At 37.2% G+C, this 18,233-nt stretch overlaps 1 protein-coding gene across 6 annotated transcripts in view; it reads right to left on the bottom strand.

Moving 5' to 3' along the window:
• Positions 1–246: 246 nt before the first annotated feature.
• Positions 247–18,233, bottom strand: part of DDX6 (DEAD-box helicase 6) — a 34,779-nt gene continuing 16,792 nt past the window's right edge. For 2 of the 6 annotated variants that reach the window (XM_021696250.2, XM_021696251.2), the window contains exons 5-14: positions 17,703–17,832; positions 16,648–16,794; positions 15,252–15,346; positions 14,034–14,156; positions 13,413–13,541; positions 12,228–12,344; positions 10,156–10,219; positions 7,228–7,329; positions 6,628–6,810; positions 657–5,014 (exon numbers count right to left, since the gene is read on the bottom strand). In XM_021696250.2, coding sequence (XP_021551925.1) covers positions 6,635–6,810; positions 7,228–7,329; positions 10,156–10,219; positions 12,228–12,344; positions 13,413–13,541; positions 14,034–14,156; positions 15,252–15,346; positions 16,648–16,794; positions 17,703–17,832 — 1,083 coding nt within the window. In that variant the 3' untranslated portion in view covers positions 657–5,014; positions 6,628–6,634. Of the gene's footprint in view, positions 5,015–6,603; positions 6,811–7,227; positions 7,330–10,155; positions 10,220–12,227; positions 12,345–13,412; positions 13,542–14,033; positions 14,157–15,251; positions 15,347–16,647; positions 16,795–17,702; positions 17,833–18,233 lie in introns of all 6 variants that reach the window. The other 4 variants (XR_006540924.1, XM_044919191.1, XM_021696252.2 and 1 more) reach the window with 4 other exon arrangements.

The following is an 18,233-nucleotide window of genomic DNA, read 5'->3' as shown; positions in this document are numbered from 1 at the left end:
GTATATAAGTTGTGCACATTTTGCTAGTTGTACCTAAGTGTTTCTTTTGGGTTAGAGCAAAGGGGGCTGTGTTTAGCTTTAAGCGTCTGAATTTCTCACTTAGGTCTTTTGATTTCTTTCATTAGTATTTTGTACTTCTTAGCACACAAATTTTTTTTTTTCTTTTCTTTGAAGAGGGAGAAGCAGGCTCCCTGCTGAGCAAGGAGCCCGATGTGGGACTTGATCCCAGGACCCTGGGATCATGACCCGGGCCGAAGGCAGCCGCTTAACCGACTGAGCCACCCAGGCATCCCTTTAGCACACAAATTGTTCATATTGTCAAATTCATTCCTAAGTAAACTTTGTGGGCATGTTCAGTTTACTGAAACATCTGAACAGTTCTGGAGGGCATTACTTATAACCCACTTCCATATATCACACACTAACATCTCTCCAAATGATTATCTTGGTTCTCTGTTCAGGCAATGAAAATCGAAAAAGTGAAATGAGGACGGTAGGACAGTATCTACACTGGATGAGGGTGCTGAGATGAGCCATCTCAGATTTTACTCAACTGGGCTTACAGAAGTAGTGCTGAGAAGGTCCTGTCTCACCATGTTAATTACTTTAGTAAAATGTTCTCATATGCAAGAATTCCTAAATAGCACAGCCTGCTAAGGACATATCACACACACATTTGGAGTTCCAGTGGGCTTTTATTGAGATAAATTAACAAAAACCGAGATTTTATCAACCATTTTTTCTGAACCTTATAAACTCAGCAGACTCTGGTCCATATATGTGTACATACAACGTAACATATCCCAACAAAAACAGAGTCCCACTGGAACATTTGCCAATTAACAGAAAGCCAATTTTCCCTTTCCCCAAATGTTTTCAAAATTTTGAGTCCCCACTGTTCACTTCTCAGTGGAACTGGTCCCTTGTGGCTAGGGACACTGGAATTCCATCCCATTTTTACTGAACAAAAATACATTTTTTCAAGTTTTAGTTTTGTTTCAAAAAAGGGAAGTGACTTTGTTTTCTCCAGGCACCCCTCCCCGACAACCATTGGTTAAAATACAGTAGCCTGTATCTTAATAACCCAGCCCTACCCCCTCCCTTGCCCTGCCCAGTATTGTCTACTGGAGAATTTAAACACACTTCTGCTGGAATCTGTCAGCTGTGGAGGGGCAGAGTCCAGGTGCCAGGCTAGCTCCCTCTAACCTCATGAACTGTTACAGCCTTTGGACACTTAACTCTCTACCCCAAAGATGAGTTTTTAAGACCAGAGATTTTCTTTAGGAGTTTAAGAAAACTACCTTTAAGGATATAAAGTATAACTACAAGCTCACAAAAGTCCACTTCATTTCACCAGAAAGTTGACTTCAGCTCCCATGAAGCCAAAAATTTTGCTTGACAAAGGTATTTTGTCAGAAAATGATTCCACAGTAACAATTTTTAAGATACACAGAACGTTGAAAAACGTAGCAAATTAAAATAACATGGCTTAATTCCCCAAAAATTATTTCATCTTTTTGTTACTCATCTATAAGGTCAGGAGTGTGGCTAAAGGCCATTTCTGATGAGGTTATGAACTTCCAAAGTGTTTCTAAATCCTTAGTGCAGACACCCTCCCTTTTGGGGCATAGTAACCTCCCTCCCACCCCTATTAAAAAAAAAAAAAGAAAAAAAAAAAAACTAAACCAAGTGATCAGAATGAGATGTTTTGATTCCAACAAATTTACACTCAAGGCTTTGTGCTGAGTTATCTGGTTCTAACCCAAGCATGATGGTATCAAACACAAAGCACACAGCAAAGGAAAGATGCTCCCATCTCATTCTGAAAACAGATACTGATAACCAATTGCCTCCCCCCTCCCCCCAGCCATTGGGACCCACCCATATTACGATGCTGGGACCAACTGGAAAATAACTGAGAGATTTAGATTTGCTTCTCCCTTACTTCTTCCCATGGAAGATCATTTTTGAATAAGTTTATGCTATTCCCAAGGGAAAGCCAAGAAAGTTTCTCCACTGGAATGTATGGGAAGAGAAAAACAAAACAGGCCCAGAGGCAGCAAGGTGTGTAACAGTCCATAACCCATTACACAACTACAGCCATAGGCAAAACCATGAGTTGGACATAATTTAAATATTAAAAATAGGGAACAGTTTCATCCAAACGAACCACTGGAAAAATTATTACCATTACTTAAAAGAGACACCCAATAGTGGAAAGAACACAAAAACAATTTCCAGTAACAGTGCTCCTTAAGAGTGAGGGGGATTAAAAAAAAAAAAAAAGAGAGACTAGGCTTTGACCTAGTCCTTAGAGCATCTTTCCATTTAGCAATTCCTATTCAAGAGTCAAGCACCAAAACTGGACAGCTGCCTCTACAGGACTGTGTCCAATAGTGGTGTTCCAGATCATTTAAGTGCCACTCCTCATCAGAGGCTATACTTCAGTAATACTTTCAATTAAGTCTGTGCTTTAAGAGGGACCCACAGTCATGTGGCACCAGGCACAGTCTGAGAATGGCAAAGACGACTGCGCGGTTTGTCTTGTCACCCACACACTCTCTAGCGAGATATCCAATTGCAACCACAAGCCTTTGCTTTTCTTCTGTAATGAATGATCCCTCTTATCTCGCCAGAGGTGGGGGAAAAAGAGAGAGCTGCATCAGTACAAGGGCAAGATTTTTTTGGTCAAAAGTTGATGCCTTCTAAATTCCCTCCCCCCACCCCTCCCTGGAAAAAAGTTATTCCTTAATTAGGGCTTGTATTTAGTAACCAATTGGCCAGACAGAACATAGCTTGGATACCAAATAAATGAGCTTATTCTTTTTTTGGGTTTGTACTGTGCAGCTCTTGCTACAGTTTTTTAAGGAGTTAGGGCCATGTCTGATCAGGAGGCATCTGCAGGATTTTGATCCTAAGGAGTTTTGGGTGAGTCACAAATAGTTTTGCTTAGAACTAGCCAAGAGTCAAAAAAAGCAACTGTGAATAATTGATTTCTTTATCCAGGTGAGTTAAGCATGAAAGCATATGCAGGACTTATCTTGTAATATTTTAGGGTTTTGAAAAAATGGAATATGGAAATCAAATTTAATTTTATTTTTTGTTTTTTTTTAAAACCCTGGATGCCTCCTGATTGACCTAGTACACTGGGTTAAAAGGGAATTAAAAACATTTAAAAAAAAAAGTTCACTGGTTTTGATTCATCTCACTCCTTTTGCCTGGAGATCAGGCCAAACATCAAGCATGTTGGGAGGGGCACAATTTAAAGCAACACTATTGACTGTAAAGCATTTGCCAGCAATTTACAATGCAAAATGACAGATTCTTGTCACAAAGCAAAAGGATGGCAAGCAGCTTTCTGTAGCATGAAAGTTAACAGCTCTCAGGAGTTGCCCATTCCTGCAAGTTTATGTCTCAAGGTGGGCAGAGGGCAACACACTTACACAGTACAGGAAGTGATCCACAGAAAGTAAGCTCCAGAACTGCTAACATTACCAAAGCTGGTACTGGCTAATATTCTGAAATGCAAAATCCATGCTTTGTACATATACTGCTCAGACACTGCCACTCAATTGAATTCCCACACTGCAAGGGAGATTAATCTTTGTCCCCTTTTGCTGAGCTTGAAAAGTTCCTCAAACTTTTTTTAAAAGGGGGGGGGGAGAAGCAAAATCAGAGAGAGCTTCTCAAAAATAACATCTTGAGTCATAGGTTTTTGAAGTTTCCTTGCTCTCTCTGGCAGGTGTTCTCCAAAGGTATTAGATGATACAGTGTGGCAGCAAACAGTGAATCCCAGACTTCTGGGTTCCTCTTCCAACACAGGGTCACCAAAGAGGCCTGCTCTCTACACTAAGAGGCCAAAGTACTTTTTAGAATTTAGTGTTGCGGAAAACTGAGCCCCTCTCATCTTTAGCTGCTCCCATAATCACTCTAATCCCCTTAATCCCAGCAACCTTCATCCAAAAAAAAATATATATATATGTATATATATATATGAACCCAGAAAAAAACTTATTTACAAAGTTTATACAAGTATACACACCCAATTTTCTATGGGACACGCTTTGCCACAGAGGAAAGAGGGTCAAGGCTCTGACATGTCTACACATCAAGTGCCATAACTGCTAATGGAAGCGTATGTAAACCAGTCTTTAGTGTTCTGCTATAGAGCACAAAGGCTTGTCATATGGCTCCTGCAATGATAGACTGCTCTTTCCTTTGGGAGCGGTGATGTTGTAATCTACTCAGCCCAGAAATTTTTACTTGGGATTGTTTTTTTTTTTTTTAAATACATGTATTTACAGTGCGGATGAACTGCAGTTGCATATCAACTCCTCCACATAAAGTAAAATAGAATGATGTTTAACATTACTAATATGTGTCATCTTCCAGCCCTGGGCTTGAGTATTGGGTAAAAAGGGAAGAGAGAGACTTCAACTTGAAACCAGAATGAAAAGACAAAAAATTTAAAAAGATAGGAAAAAACAAAAAAAGAATTACTATTGTTGATTCCTTGGGCTGTGTCTAAAAGATGATATTCTGAATGGTCTCATAGCATAAGGCACTTCGCACAAATAAGTAATAAGCTCTTCAGGCTTAAAAAACGGATGAGTAATAAGGGAGAAGTTGAAATGCACTCAAGAGTCAGCTGTTGGAGAATTTTGAAATTGTAGACAAGCTTGTGTGTTCATCAAGATTCTTCTCTTTTTAGGGTTTCTCCCCTTCTCTTCTTTCTCCTCCTTCCTTGTCCCCCTTCCCCAGAAAACATTTTTTAAAAACCAGCAGTTAGTGCAACTAATGTTCAGTCAGCACACAGTGCAAACAAGTGGAACAAAAAAGGTAAATTCCTTCTTTTCAGCTTTTTCTCTTCACCAGTTAAAAAAAGAAAAAATGTCGAGCTCTTTTAAGTCTTCATAGTTCCAAAATAAAAAGATGAAAAACCCACAAAGAGAAGAGCATCCCCCCCAAACGATGTGTCACAGATCCAAACGAGCCTTCTGTAGTTTGTCAAAGCCTAAAAAAAGAAGGAAGAAACCTAAAATTAACTTTTGTGAAAACAATATGAACCAGGATACCTAGGTTTTCACAATCCAACCAAATGCTCTCTGTAGTGGCTTCTACTAAGCCTTTGCCTGCCGTAGAATCCATTTAGGATTAAGGAATTTCTGCTAGGCATTCCAGAGACAGAACAAGAGCCTGAAAGTTCTGATATCCAAAACAATTAAATCAAGAAAAACAAATTAAAAAAAAATTTTTTTTTAAAAAAGATTTTATTTATTCGACAGAGAGAGAGACAGCGAGAGAGGGAACACAAGCGGGGAGAGTGGGCGAGAGAGAAGCAGGCTTCCCGCCGAGCAGGGAGCCCGATGCGGGGCTCGATCCCAGGATCCTGGATCATGACCTGAGCCGAAGGCAGACGCTTAACAACTGAGCCACCCAGGCGCCCCCCAAATTTTTTTAAACTTCCATAAACTTGACAGCCTGCCAGGATACCAACAAACATTGGCTACTTTTATGTTTGTCTGAGGGTTTTGTTTGACATTTTGGGGGGTGGGGGGAGAAAGAAAGAAACTAAAGTGAAAAGAGCAACTTAGAAACTTTGAAAGAGTAACAGATAAATGGGGTGCCTGGGTGGCTCAGTTGGTTCATCACCTGACTTAGGCTCAGGTTAAGCTCCTAGGATCCTAGGGTCCCTGACTTGGCGGAGAGTCTGCCTGTCCCTCTCCCCTCTGCCCGTCCCCCTGCTTGTGCTCTCTCAAATAAATAAAATCTTTTTTTTTTTTTTTTAAAGATTTTATTTATTTATTCATGAGAGAGAGAGAGAGAGGCAGAGGGAGAAGCAGGCTCCCAAGGAGCAGAGAGCCCGATGCGGGACTCGATCCCAGGACCCTGGGATCATGACCTGAGCCGAAGGCAGACGCTTAACCATCTGAGCCACCCAGGCGCCCTCAAATAAATAAAATCTTAAAAAAAAAAAAAAAAAAAGTGTAACAGGTAAAATGCTCATTGCTAATTTGGAAGTTACCATCTCTCAAAACAGATTTTCATTTTCCTTAGAAAAAGTTGCAAAACAAGCCTGTATTCTTTATGTTGAGCCTTCTTTTGAGCATTACTACCAGAATCCAATAGTCACCAAACAATGAAAGAAGAGGGTGGTGCAGGAAACAAGACTGGGCATTTAAAAAAAGACAGTTATCCTCTCAACTTGATTACACATTTGGCAATGAGGCACTGCAGGTAATTAACCTGATTTATTAAGATGCCCAGTAGAAATTAAGAGTGATTAAGAGAGAAATGACTGGGTGATAAAGACAAAAAAAAAATATTTTCATATTCAAATTGTTGAAAAAGATTCTTTGCTTTCATTATTTTGGCAGTCTGGATTTGGCTTAAGTACTGCTCATGTATCACATTATACAGGAAAACTTCATTCAAGAGCAGCATTTATGGATTTTCTAATGGGACCACAACTTCACCCAAGCAGTATGTCCAGTTTACTGTCATTTATGCCAACGGGTGTTCTACCCTATCACTGCTATTACATGCAATGCAACAGCAAATTTCCTCTAGGAAAGAGGATCTTGATTTAAATACTATGCTCACTTAGTGGTTCTGTCAGGTACGCACATGCTTGTTAAGGTTTCTCGTCTTCTACAGGCTCGCTGTGGTATTCTGCCACATACAGGCTCTTGTCAATGTTGCTTGGGATCGGTTTAATCTCTGTTCCCAGCTGCTCCTCAATACTTTTCAGGTTGAAGCGATCATCATATGTGATCAAGTTGATGGCTAAGCCAAGATGACCAAAGCGACCTAAAAATGAAAAACACTTTTCCATTAATAAAAATTTAAGTTAAAGAGAACTGATGATGTGCATGTACAAGTCTATTAGTGGCAAAACCATACATGCGTCATGTTTTTGTTCAGTGCCATTCTGAGTTTTTAAAACCACTTCTTATGGTCTCCTCAAACACACAACTTCAGGTTTCACAGCCCGAAGTAGTACCCTATTTTACCTTTTTCAAATGACAAAACAGATACTCATTTGTGTCAAAAGTTGCCAAAATACATACACTAAACAGTAGTTACAGACTGAACCACCTAATGAGAAAACTAAGGACCTCATTTGTGAATTTTATCTCAATTTAAGCATAAAGTTATTTTAACTTTTCTTAAATGCTCTACAAGAATTAGAAATCAGTCTTAAAAGAACATCTTCCTTTTCCTCACCTGATCTTCCAATACGATGGAGATAGGTCTCTGCCAGCTTTGGGAAGTCAAAGTTAATTACCACATTCACAGCTTGTATATCAATACCTCGGGTAAACAAATCTTAAAAGAGAAAGAAAGAATCTCCATCATTATCTTTCAATTTAAGCATGTTTCTTGGTACCATAATACTCTTTTAACATGTATTTCTAGTGCAACCTAAGTTTTAGTCACTTCATTCAGTAATTCAAATGCATTTGCAAATTACTAGCATTACCTTTCATGCACATTATTATAAATAACTTTCCGCTAGCAAGTTACCTTTCCTAGTCCCATTAAGTTTTAAAAAATGGTTTAAGATAACTGCAAATACAAGAGGTCAGAACAACTGGTAAACTATAAGCTCATAAATGAGTCTCAGGAATAATTTTCTTTTCATCTATTTTTTAGTATGCAATCCAAGATTAAAATAGATTAAAAACTTTGGGTAACCAAAAATACCTCAAAAAGAAGAGGTAATCCACTCGTAGTTAATTTATACTTTTTGAATTCATTCATTTCAGTCTACTACGTGATTTACAAGTCTGAGGCAAGTACAAGGTCACCACTTCTCTTTTCTAGTCCCACAGTAACTATGCTAATTTAGGCTCTGAAAACTGCAAGTAAAGACAATTACAATGGACTAATAACTAGGTTTCAAGGCTTCTATCAGCTCCATACTCCAAAATAATCCATGACGGTCGTGACCACTATTTCTAAAATACTGCTTTCAATTTATAACTTATCCTTTTGAATTGCCCCTGGATAAAATTAAAATTGACATACAAGGTCCTCCACTCTATACTTTGGTCCTAACATAGTTCTCTAACACATCTCTTCCTCAAACCTTCCTCTCCACGAAATTCATCTACTCATCCTTTCTTAAACATATCTTCTTGAAGCCCTCTATGGATCACATTTGATGCCAGTCCCCTAACTTAAAACTCCTTCTGCAAGTCTAAAACTTATCTAGTTTATAGAGCCAATTACAATTCCACCTCTTCTCAGGTCACATGTTAATTTCCTTTCCTATGAAAATTTAGGATTACTTACTACACATACCTCACATTTGCAAATTACTTTTACTCCTTTGCAGATCCAGCCTAAAGCCTGTTTCTGTAAATCCAGTTTTACTGTCACAGGACCATGCCCATTTGTTCATGTACTGTTTAAGGGTGCTTTTGAGCTGGAATGGCAGAGCTGAGAAACTTGTAACAAGAGACCAAATGATATCTACTATCTGGCACTTTAAAGAAAAAGGTTGCAGGGCCTGTCTTAGACTCTTAATGTTATCTTTTTTATCTGATTAAACCACTGCTCCTTTAAGTAAAGGGTGATACTTCGCATGTATTTATTTATACACTTTATACACCTATGTTATTCAATACTTATTTAATGACATACTAAATACTGTTCTGTTTGCACATTCTGAATTTGCTTAACTCAACATTTCACCAATTAACTAGTTCCTCTTCTATAGGCTAAGTGAAGGAAGTGTGTATGTATTTAAAAAATTTTTAATTGTGGTAAAATATACATAATATAAAACTGAGGTGTAACATGTATTTTTTTTTTTAGCACCAAGCTAAATACCTGGCAAAGAGTAAAAAAATACATGTTGAATATCAAAAACTATTTTTGAATGAATAAACTGCAACAGGTATTTGTGCAGAATTCACTTTAAGGCATTCCCATCTTACAAATAAAAAAAGGCATAAAAGTATGATTTGATGATTACAAGTACAAAATGGTAGGACTTGAGCCCCAATCTTCAAATTCTAGTCTAGTATCCTTTCCACCAAATCAGATTACTTTATATTTAAGTACTTGAAGACAAAATTTAGAAGTGCTGATAAAGTGGGGTGCCTTGGTGGCTCAGTTGGTTAAGCGTCTGCCTTCGGCTCAGGTCATGATCCCAGTGTCCTGGGATCAAGCCCCTCATCGGGAAACCTGCTTCTCCCTCTTCCTCTGCCTGCCTGTCTGCCTACTTGTCATCTCTATCAAGTAAATAAAATCTTAAAAAAAAAAAAAAAGTGCTGATAAAGTAAACATATATGTATTAATTCGCAGCTGTATTAAAGGTCCTTTTAGATATAAAGCAGAGAAACAAGATAAAGTGGGAACACTCAGGATATTGGATAGCCCTGTTTTGGTTCTTGTAAATTAGCAAATTCAGTATTCTGCTAGTATATAAATTTGGAGTTTATTTCTATAGCAGTATTCTTAAAAATCCAAATTGTATAGTATTCTAAAATTTTGATCTGGGTGCTAGTAATATGGGTGTGTACATGTGCAATAATTCACTGAATATCCTTATAATTACTATATTTTTGTGTATACCTCAACTAAAAAAAAAAAAAAATCCAGGCTCTTCTCTCTACCCAGAAGCCTAGTTTAAATGATTACTCTCATACCAATACTAAGATTGTATTTCCAGAGTAGAAATGGGAGGATACTCAATCCATTTGCTTTGTCTGATCTGACTGTCCACCTGCCTCCCCAATTTGTTCTTCTTCATGTACTGAAATACACCAAAATACAGACTAGTCTGTTTCTGGCAAAAAAATTAAAAGACCACAATAAATAACTTCCAAAATATAGTTTCTTAATGTAATTTATTTTGCACACGGTACATATAACTCATTCCTGTATGCTAAAATTATTCAGAAAACACATAAATTCCACTAGTTTAAAAGACAGATCAGGTATGAGTGCCAGTAACAAGTATTCTGCAGTTTCAGATATGGAAACTAGTTTCAGGAATTAACTATAGCTCATTCTCAACTTCGGAAATTCCAGAAATGGCTTTAGGGTGAGCTAAACTCTTGTCACAGATTCTGTTGGGAGATATGGACAGAAAAAGCAGAGCTGAACCAGGGAGAAAAAACAACGGGTAAAGGAAATACTTACCAGTGCAAACAAGATTGCGGCATAAGCCATTTCGGAAATCATGAAATACACGATTTCGATGTTCCTAGGAACAAAGCAATGCATTCGATTTCTTTAAAAACTCATATGCACAGCCCTAAATTTCTCATCACTAATTTCTCCTATCCAAAGTTTTGTATACCCCAAATTTACACAAATGAGAGATGAATGAATTCAATACCCGTAAGTTAGAAACAAAAAAAGTTAATCATAAATTAGTTTCCCATGGGAATTAATAAGCAACTAAAACATCCATGGGGGCGCGTGGGTGGTTCAGTTAGTTAAGCATCTGAGTTTTGATCTCACTCAGGGCTATACGCTGGGTATGGAGCCTACCTAAAAAACAAAACAAGGGGTGCCTCAGTAGGTTAGGCGTCTGCCTTCAGCTCAGGTCATGATCCTGGGGTTCTGTGATGGAGCCCCATGTCAGGCTACCTGCTCAGTGGGGAGCCTGCTTCTCCTTCTCCTTCCTGCTCGTACTCTCTCTCAAATAAATAAATAAGATCTTTAAAAAACAAAACAAAAATACCTACCCATACCTTTATTTAGCATTTATCTCTCTTTTAAGGCTTTTATTTATTTGACAGAGGATAGCGAGAACAGGAACACAAGCAGGGGGAGTGGGAGAGGGAGAACCAGGCTTCCCACCGAGCAGGGAGCCCGATGTGGGGCTCAATCCCAGGACCCCGGGATCATGACCTGAGCCGAAGGCAGACACTTAACTGACTGAGCCCCCCAGGCGCCCCTATTCAGCATTTATCTTAACTGTTAAGGATATTATCTTTTTTGCTGAAGTGAATTTTAATTAAAGTGACAACTTTCACCATGTTTTTGTATATCCATTTTTAAAATGTTTCAAACAGAAGATGACAAAAATTTGGCTTGACCAAATAATTGAATATTTTAGTTAATGTACGCAAAAACAAAAATTTACTTTCCTTTTTTTTAAATTTGTGAGTGAGCACGCAGGGCAGATAGAGGGAGAGAATCTCAAGCAGACTCTCCCGACCAAGCGTGCGGCTTTATCTCACCACCCTGACATCATGACCTGAGCCAAAATCAAGAGATGCTTAACTAACTGAGCCACCCAGGTGCCCCAAAAATTTACTTTTCAATTAAAAAAAATGAGAACACATGCGTAACGACTCTGACACAAGTGACAAATCTAGCATCTGGCAAACTGGTCTTTCCTTTCAAAGCAACATTTTTCCACTCTGAAATACTCTCTACAGCTTAACACATTAATTTCCTGTGACAATTTCTAGTATTAGGGTCTACGTGGTGGTATCTGATCCATTATCAAACTTCTCTGAAAACCAAAGTTGAGCTGATTAACTCAAATTCTTAATCTGCTGGTCTTCAGAAACCGTTTTCACAAAATTTCAATGTTTACCACACACAACACAAATGTTTTTATAGTTCTGAATTTATTTAAACTGGTTTTTTTTTTATTAAGTTCTGAAATTTAGAGAGATTGCATCCTAAAGGCAAATAAAGAAAAAAACATATGGACTGAAGAGGTACATAAATTAAAAATCTAGAGGAGTGTTGTCCAATAGAACCTTCTGCAATGATAGAAATGTTCTATATCTGTACTTTCCAAAACTGTAGCTGCTAGTCACATGTAACATGGCACTTGAAATGTGGTTAGTGTAACAGAGGAACTAAATTTTAAATTTTATTTAATTTTAACTCTCTTAAATTGCCACATGAGACCAGTGGTTACTGTATTAAACAGGGCAAATCTACATTACTTGGGAAAGAAGGGAATAAAATCTCGTATTTGTATCATGCTTGACAAAGTACTCGTTTTATACATTATCTCAATTTTCCTAACAACCTTGTGAGCTTAAGAGTATATATTTTATCGTTAGTATTTTATAGTTAGAAAACTGAACCCTAGCAGTTAAAATGAAAGGTCCTCTGCCTACTAAGGAATAATTTATTCTTAAACTTAGGGCATATGGAGAAGCATTGAAAAAAAACAAAAATCCAAGAAATACTTAAGAAAAAGATTTTTAAAATCCACACACGAGTTCCAATTTTTTACTCACCTGCCTCATTTTAGCATGGATATAGAAGCAAGAATAACCCAGTTGAGAAATCTTCTTGGCTAGCAATTCAACTCGCTGAGAGGAGTTACAGAAAATGATCGACTGGTTTATCTGAAGCTGAGCGGGGTGGGGGGAGGGAATATATGAGAAAGAAAAAAAAAATTCATTTACTTTGCCAAATCTTGAAAATACTGACAAACCAATACTAAAGAACATGATCTAAGACTTAGAATCTCATGATACAAGAGATGCAAAACTGTACATATTGTAAATACTAGTCATTTACTTAATAGTTGCAGATAAGTTAGAAATTTTATTGTAGAAGAGTATGCTTAATAAGAGCCGCATAATTGCCAACATGATTGAAACACATTCAATTCTCATTATTTGCAATAATTCTGTTCTATAAAGTTGCTACAAACACTGAAAACATGAACATAGAACCACTGCTTGTAGGGAGACACAGGGGAAGGTTCCTGAGAGCCTCTAAGTCACAACTTCTCATCAATTAATCAACAGATAACCTTGTTTTATGTGTGTTACTGTTTAAAGGCACCTTATTTACTCATGGCCAACAACACTGTAATTCCTGTCTGTACAAAGTTTATCTAAAATACATTTTCTCTGCAAAGCACATCAGTCTTCTTGTGCTTAGAAGAAATGAACAGCACTTTAGCGCTAAGCTTTGGAGCCATTTTAAACCATGAAATAACAACAAAAAAGCACAAAAATGCAAAAAATGTGGCACTGATGTAGCACAGACTGTGAAAAAGACATTTGTTTATGAGAGCTGAAACAAGAAGGCAATGTGTCACTTTGTTCAATCTCAACTAGGAATATGAACAACAGCTGGTATTTTCTATTGTGTTACTAATATCCACAAATGACTTCGAAAGCACTTGAGTATTGATTGTAGGGTTACAAATTTTGGCGTGTAGCCGAATTTGCAAATACATAATATGCAAATAATGAGAATCGACTATAATTAAGGTCAAATTATTTTATAATTTAATTAAAAATGTCTTTGATGTCAATCATACAGTATCAACTTCAGATCAACAACCACAACTACCTTTTAGGAAAAGATATGGACTATCTTTACATTGAAAATGGTGGGAAAACAGACACAACTGTTTTTGGGGGGTTAAGTAATGGGTAATACAGCAACTGAAGCCTATTACTTACCCTGGAGAAAAGTGTGTTGAGGCAGTGTACTTTTTGGCGCTCAGTTACATAGGCGTAGTACTGGGTTACTCCCTTCAAAGTTAGTTCCTCCATCAGGTTAATCTCATAGGGTTTCTGCAAATGGGAATTCTGAAAAAAAAAAAAAAAGTCATATAATTAAAAAAGCAGAGCATATCTCTTAAACTTGAAATATATCCCCCATACATTTCTGATCAACTCTTGCTTAAAAGGCATGCAGTTTTCTTCAGAGTATAGTCTACGACAGAAAAAATAAGTTACCATATAACAGAAAATCTAACATTCAGATACGTATGTAGCTAAATTCCTATTTTGTACTTTGTATACAGGATTACACTGTAATCAATTTATCCAGTACATCAATGGCTGTATGTCAGCCTGACACCAAAGGCTAAGTGAATAAAGAATTTGATCAGATTACTGTTTAAAAAAAAAAAAATCAGTTAAATTATGCACAAGAAACCTTAAATTATCAGCTGGCAGGAAAGCCAAAAACTTGAAATAATCAGCATAAACTGATAACAAGATGTAATTATGAATTAAAGGTATACTCGTGGGCAACAGAATGAATAGCACTCCTTCCAAGTACAGATTTATACTCACCATGAACTTCTGTACACTAAGAGGGAAAGTAGCGGAATATAATAAAATCTGTCTGTTTTTAGGTAGCGTGAGAATAATATCCTCCATTATCTGCACAAAATCCTGTGACAGCAACTTATCTGCCTGCAGTACAAAGGAAAGACAGTTTAAAAAAACAATCAGTGTTCAAGGTTAATAAAGCATTACCCCACAGGGGCATTCAGGGAATACGCCTGGCTGTAAACCGTATTCTATGACACTCCCTACTCCAAAGGCACCAAAACACATTTGCAGTGATTCAGAAGGGGGAAAATCTGTAATACCATATTCTAGAGGAAAGAGAAAACCCTAGACAGATAATAGTCCTTGTTCCCCTAACAAAATTTTAATGTGATTTCCATTAGAGGCAGTACGTGATTGAGAGTACAATCTGCAGAGTCAAACTACCTGGGTTGAAATCCTGCCTCCTTCACTTACTATGTTGGCACATTATTTAACCACCCAATACACTTCAGTTATTTAACCACCCAATACTTCAGTTTCCACAACTTAAAAATTAGCAGTAGTAACTGCTTTATAGGATACCTACCTTACAGGGTTGTTGTGAAAAGCAAATGAAAAAACATGTGCTAGTACACAGTGACTAATAAACATTACCTCTTCTTACTCAAAGATAAAAAACCTGTCTGAGTTAGACTATGATCGACCTGATCTAGTTATCTAAAACACAAACCAAAGAGGTAAATAACTTTATTTAAAAACATTAACACTGATATAGTGTATGTATAAAAACACTGCCAGATTCCAAAAATGTAGAGTCCAATAAGTTCTTAAAAGGCACTTACAACCTGATGAGATAACAAATATACCAGAGACAAAAAAAACAAACAATACAAAGCAGGATATACTAAATGAGGGATTAGAGACATTAGATGCTTTTTAAGATGTATCACTGATTGGAAAGAGACTTAGAATGAACTTGACTTTGAGATATTCAACAGCTCCTTTTCTTGAAAAATGAAAACAAAAGTTACAATCTGGCATCCCTAAGAAAAAGACAACTAGGCTGAACTATTCCTAAAAATGCCTACCATCTATTGCCTTTAATGGGCAAAACATGTTTTATAAGCGAATTAGTTGGAATTGACAAGAGTCATGCATTGACTAGAGGTTCACAAACACAAAGAGCTTTTGCTTTATTCACTGGCAGTTATAAACAAAGAAATAAAGAGACATTACCTCATCCAAAACTATCATCTGGACATGATCAACTTTTGCTACTCCTTTCTTGATAAGATCCAGGATTCTTCCAGGGGTAGCTATCACCACATGCACTACACAAGATTAAAAATATATATATATGTATATATTCTCACTCATTTTAGCTTGGGCAAAGAGGATACAGTAAAGGTTTATCGTACATATTTTATCAGAAACTTGTAGCAGCAGGAATAATACAAACAGGCAAATATGTGTTTTAAGATATGGATTTTCATTTCATCTTAGGTTGGTCAGAGAATACTTGTTTCACTCCTACATGGGGCAGGCTAAGAGCTTCCCAAATCATCTGCTCCAAATAAGGGGGAATACTTGTCTTAAACTGTCCCCAATGAATAACAAAGATATACCAGGCATCTCATACAGTTGCTTGCCTCTAAACTAGAGCAATGGTCTTCAGAAGACTGTTGTAAGATGAACAGAGATAATCATTTTAAATAACTGTGCAATATGAAGCATATAGTAATTTACCAAATGACAACCATATATAAAATTCTAACTCAAACTTTATGTCTAATTTTACATAAAGGGATTTCATGCTTGTGTTATCTTTTTTCACTCAATGATGTATCATGGAGAACTCAATGAAAATAAATACAGATCAGCTTCACTGTTTAATAGCTTCGTGGAATTCCACTCAGACTATACCCCAATGTATTTAGCCCTCTGACATTTAGGATATTCCAATTTTTCAGTACTACAAACCACACTGTAGTAACCCTGTATTTGCCTAGTATTTCTTCAGGAAAAGACTATTGAAAATACACATTTATAATTTCAAAACAACGCCAAACTGCCCACCATAAAGATCGTTATCAATTTATGATAACGCTGCAAGACAGCCTATTTCTTCTCAAAGTTATTACTGGTCACTAATATTTTTTTAGCCTTGCCAATCGGACAGATACAATATCAATCTATTTTTATTTACATTAAAAAAAATTACCAACGGGTTGAATATCCTTTCAATTACTATCAATTTGTCTTTTTTTTTTTTTTTAATGAAATGGTCATTTCCTTTATTCATTTTTTTACGGCAGTTTTTTTTGTTTTTTATTTTTTTTTTTTTTTTTTTTTTAAGATTTTATTTATTTATTTGACAGAGAGAGAGAGCACAAGCAGGCAGAGCGGCAGGGAGAGGGAGAAGCAGGTTCCCGCTGAGAAGGGAGCCGGACGCGGGGCTGGATCCCAGGACCCTGGGATCATGACCTAAGCCAAAGGCAGATGCTTAACTGACTGAGCCACCCAGCTGCCCCTGGTCCTTAATTCTTAAAAACAATTTTTAGTAAGTTCAGGAAACACCCGTGTCTGTAATTACACTTGGAGAGCTAGGCCACATTATATAATCATTTCCTACCTGTGTCATCAAGCCTCATTATGTCATCCCGTAAATTGGTTCCTCCTGTGGTTGCCATCACTTTGGCCCCTCCCATGTGCTTGCTGACCTGGATGCAAATTTGACTGACCTGTAGAGCAAGTTCTCTAGTGGGAACAATCACCATTGCTGGAAAATAGAAAAAAAGAAACATATTTTAAGAGTATAATAAGCTACAGAAATACTGCCCCTTGCAATCTAGATGCTCAGGACATATTAAAAATTTGAATCATAATAAGCCTAATTCTGAAAAGTTAAATAAGCAAATCTCCTTTGCAAAAAAAAAAAAAAGAAAAAGAACCCATTACAGTGTTCTAGCTTTAGACTTTTCCTCAGCAACACTGCTTTATAAACCTGGTACTCCTTAGTTACAAACCTTTAAAGGGTTCTTTGACTTGGCAACCATTAGCTCAAGGTTTATTAATTTAATATTTCAGTAAGGGATTCACTAAACACCTGAATAGGGAACTCCTGCTGCCCAGGTTGCATTTACATCACATGAATGTACGTAAACGGAAGATGGAAGAAATGTTCATTACAGATCAACATCAATTTATGAAAATTTCAGAAAAAGCTTTAGAGGTCAGAATTTAACTATCAGCTTACTTTGCATACAACTATGGAAACTTATTTCTTCCCTACTTACTAAACTCTTAAAAATTCCAGAACCACAAGGCTTTATAGAGGAAAATGTTCATGAGCTCTTGCAGACATGCAGGCGGCCCAAGAAACAATTCAGTTCCACAGCTTATATAGCAAAGTCGGACAACTTCATGATCTTTGCTTTCCTATCTACAAGGCAATACTTATTTTGCCTATTTCACTGGAATACTATCAAAACTGTGTAATATGTAAAACTCCTCTAAAAACTAGGTATCTTTTTAAAAAGCTGGGTATTTTATAAGACAGTTGGGTCACAAGCTGTGAAAAGAAAAGGTAAATACTAACCCCAGATTATGTAAATTATAAGAAGAGATGATAATATCTTCCACACAGCTCCAAAGTAAAACAGCCATTTTTAGTTTAAACAAACTAACCTTGTATATTGTCCTTCTTCAGGTCTAGCCGTTCAAGTAAGGGAATGAGGTAGGCACCGCTCTTGCCTGTTCCATTTTTTGCTCTAGCTAAGATATCCCTACCAGATAAAGCAATGGGAATGCTCTCCTCCTAAGAGACAAGAAAATGCAAATTACTTGTGAATAAAAACAGTACATAAGCAAATTATTCTCTAAAATATACTGGAGGTATACCTCTTTGGTACAGCTTTCAAGTGTCCCACATTTGCATTTTACAAGAATAGGCAGAGACCAAGTAAATCATCAGTCAGCATCGCCATCATTATCAACCAGTATTTATGAAACTGCTCATAGTATATTATTAAATTGTATCCCGGGGGCGCCTGGGTGGCTCAGTCGTTAAGCGTCTGCCTTCGGCTCAGGTCGTGGTTCCAGGGTCCTGGGATCCAGCCCCGCATCGGGCTCTTTGCTCCGCGGGAAGCCTGCTTCTCCCTCTCCCACTCCCCCCTGCTTGTGTTCCCTCTCTCGCTGTGTCTCTCTCTGTCAAATAAA

The sequence above is a fragment of the Neomonachus schauinslandi genome, chromosome 11 (genome assembly GCF_002201575.2).
Source record: "Neomonachus schauinslandi chromosome 11, ASM220157v2, whole genome shotgun sequence".
Taxonomy (NCBI): Eukaryota; Metazoa; Chordata; class Mammalia; order Carnivora; family Phocidae; genus Neomonachus; species Neomonachus schauinslandi.
The sequence above is the reverse complement of the archived record's forward strand: the minus strand, read 5'-3'. Positions and strand labels throughout refer to the sequence as shown.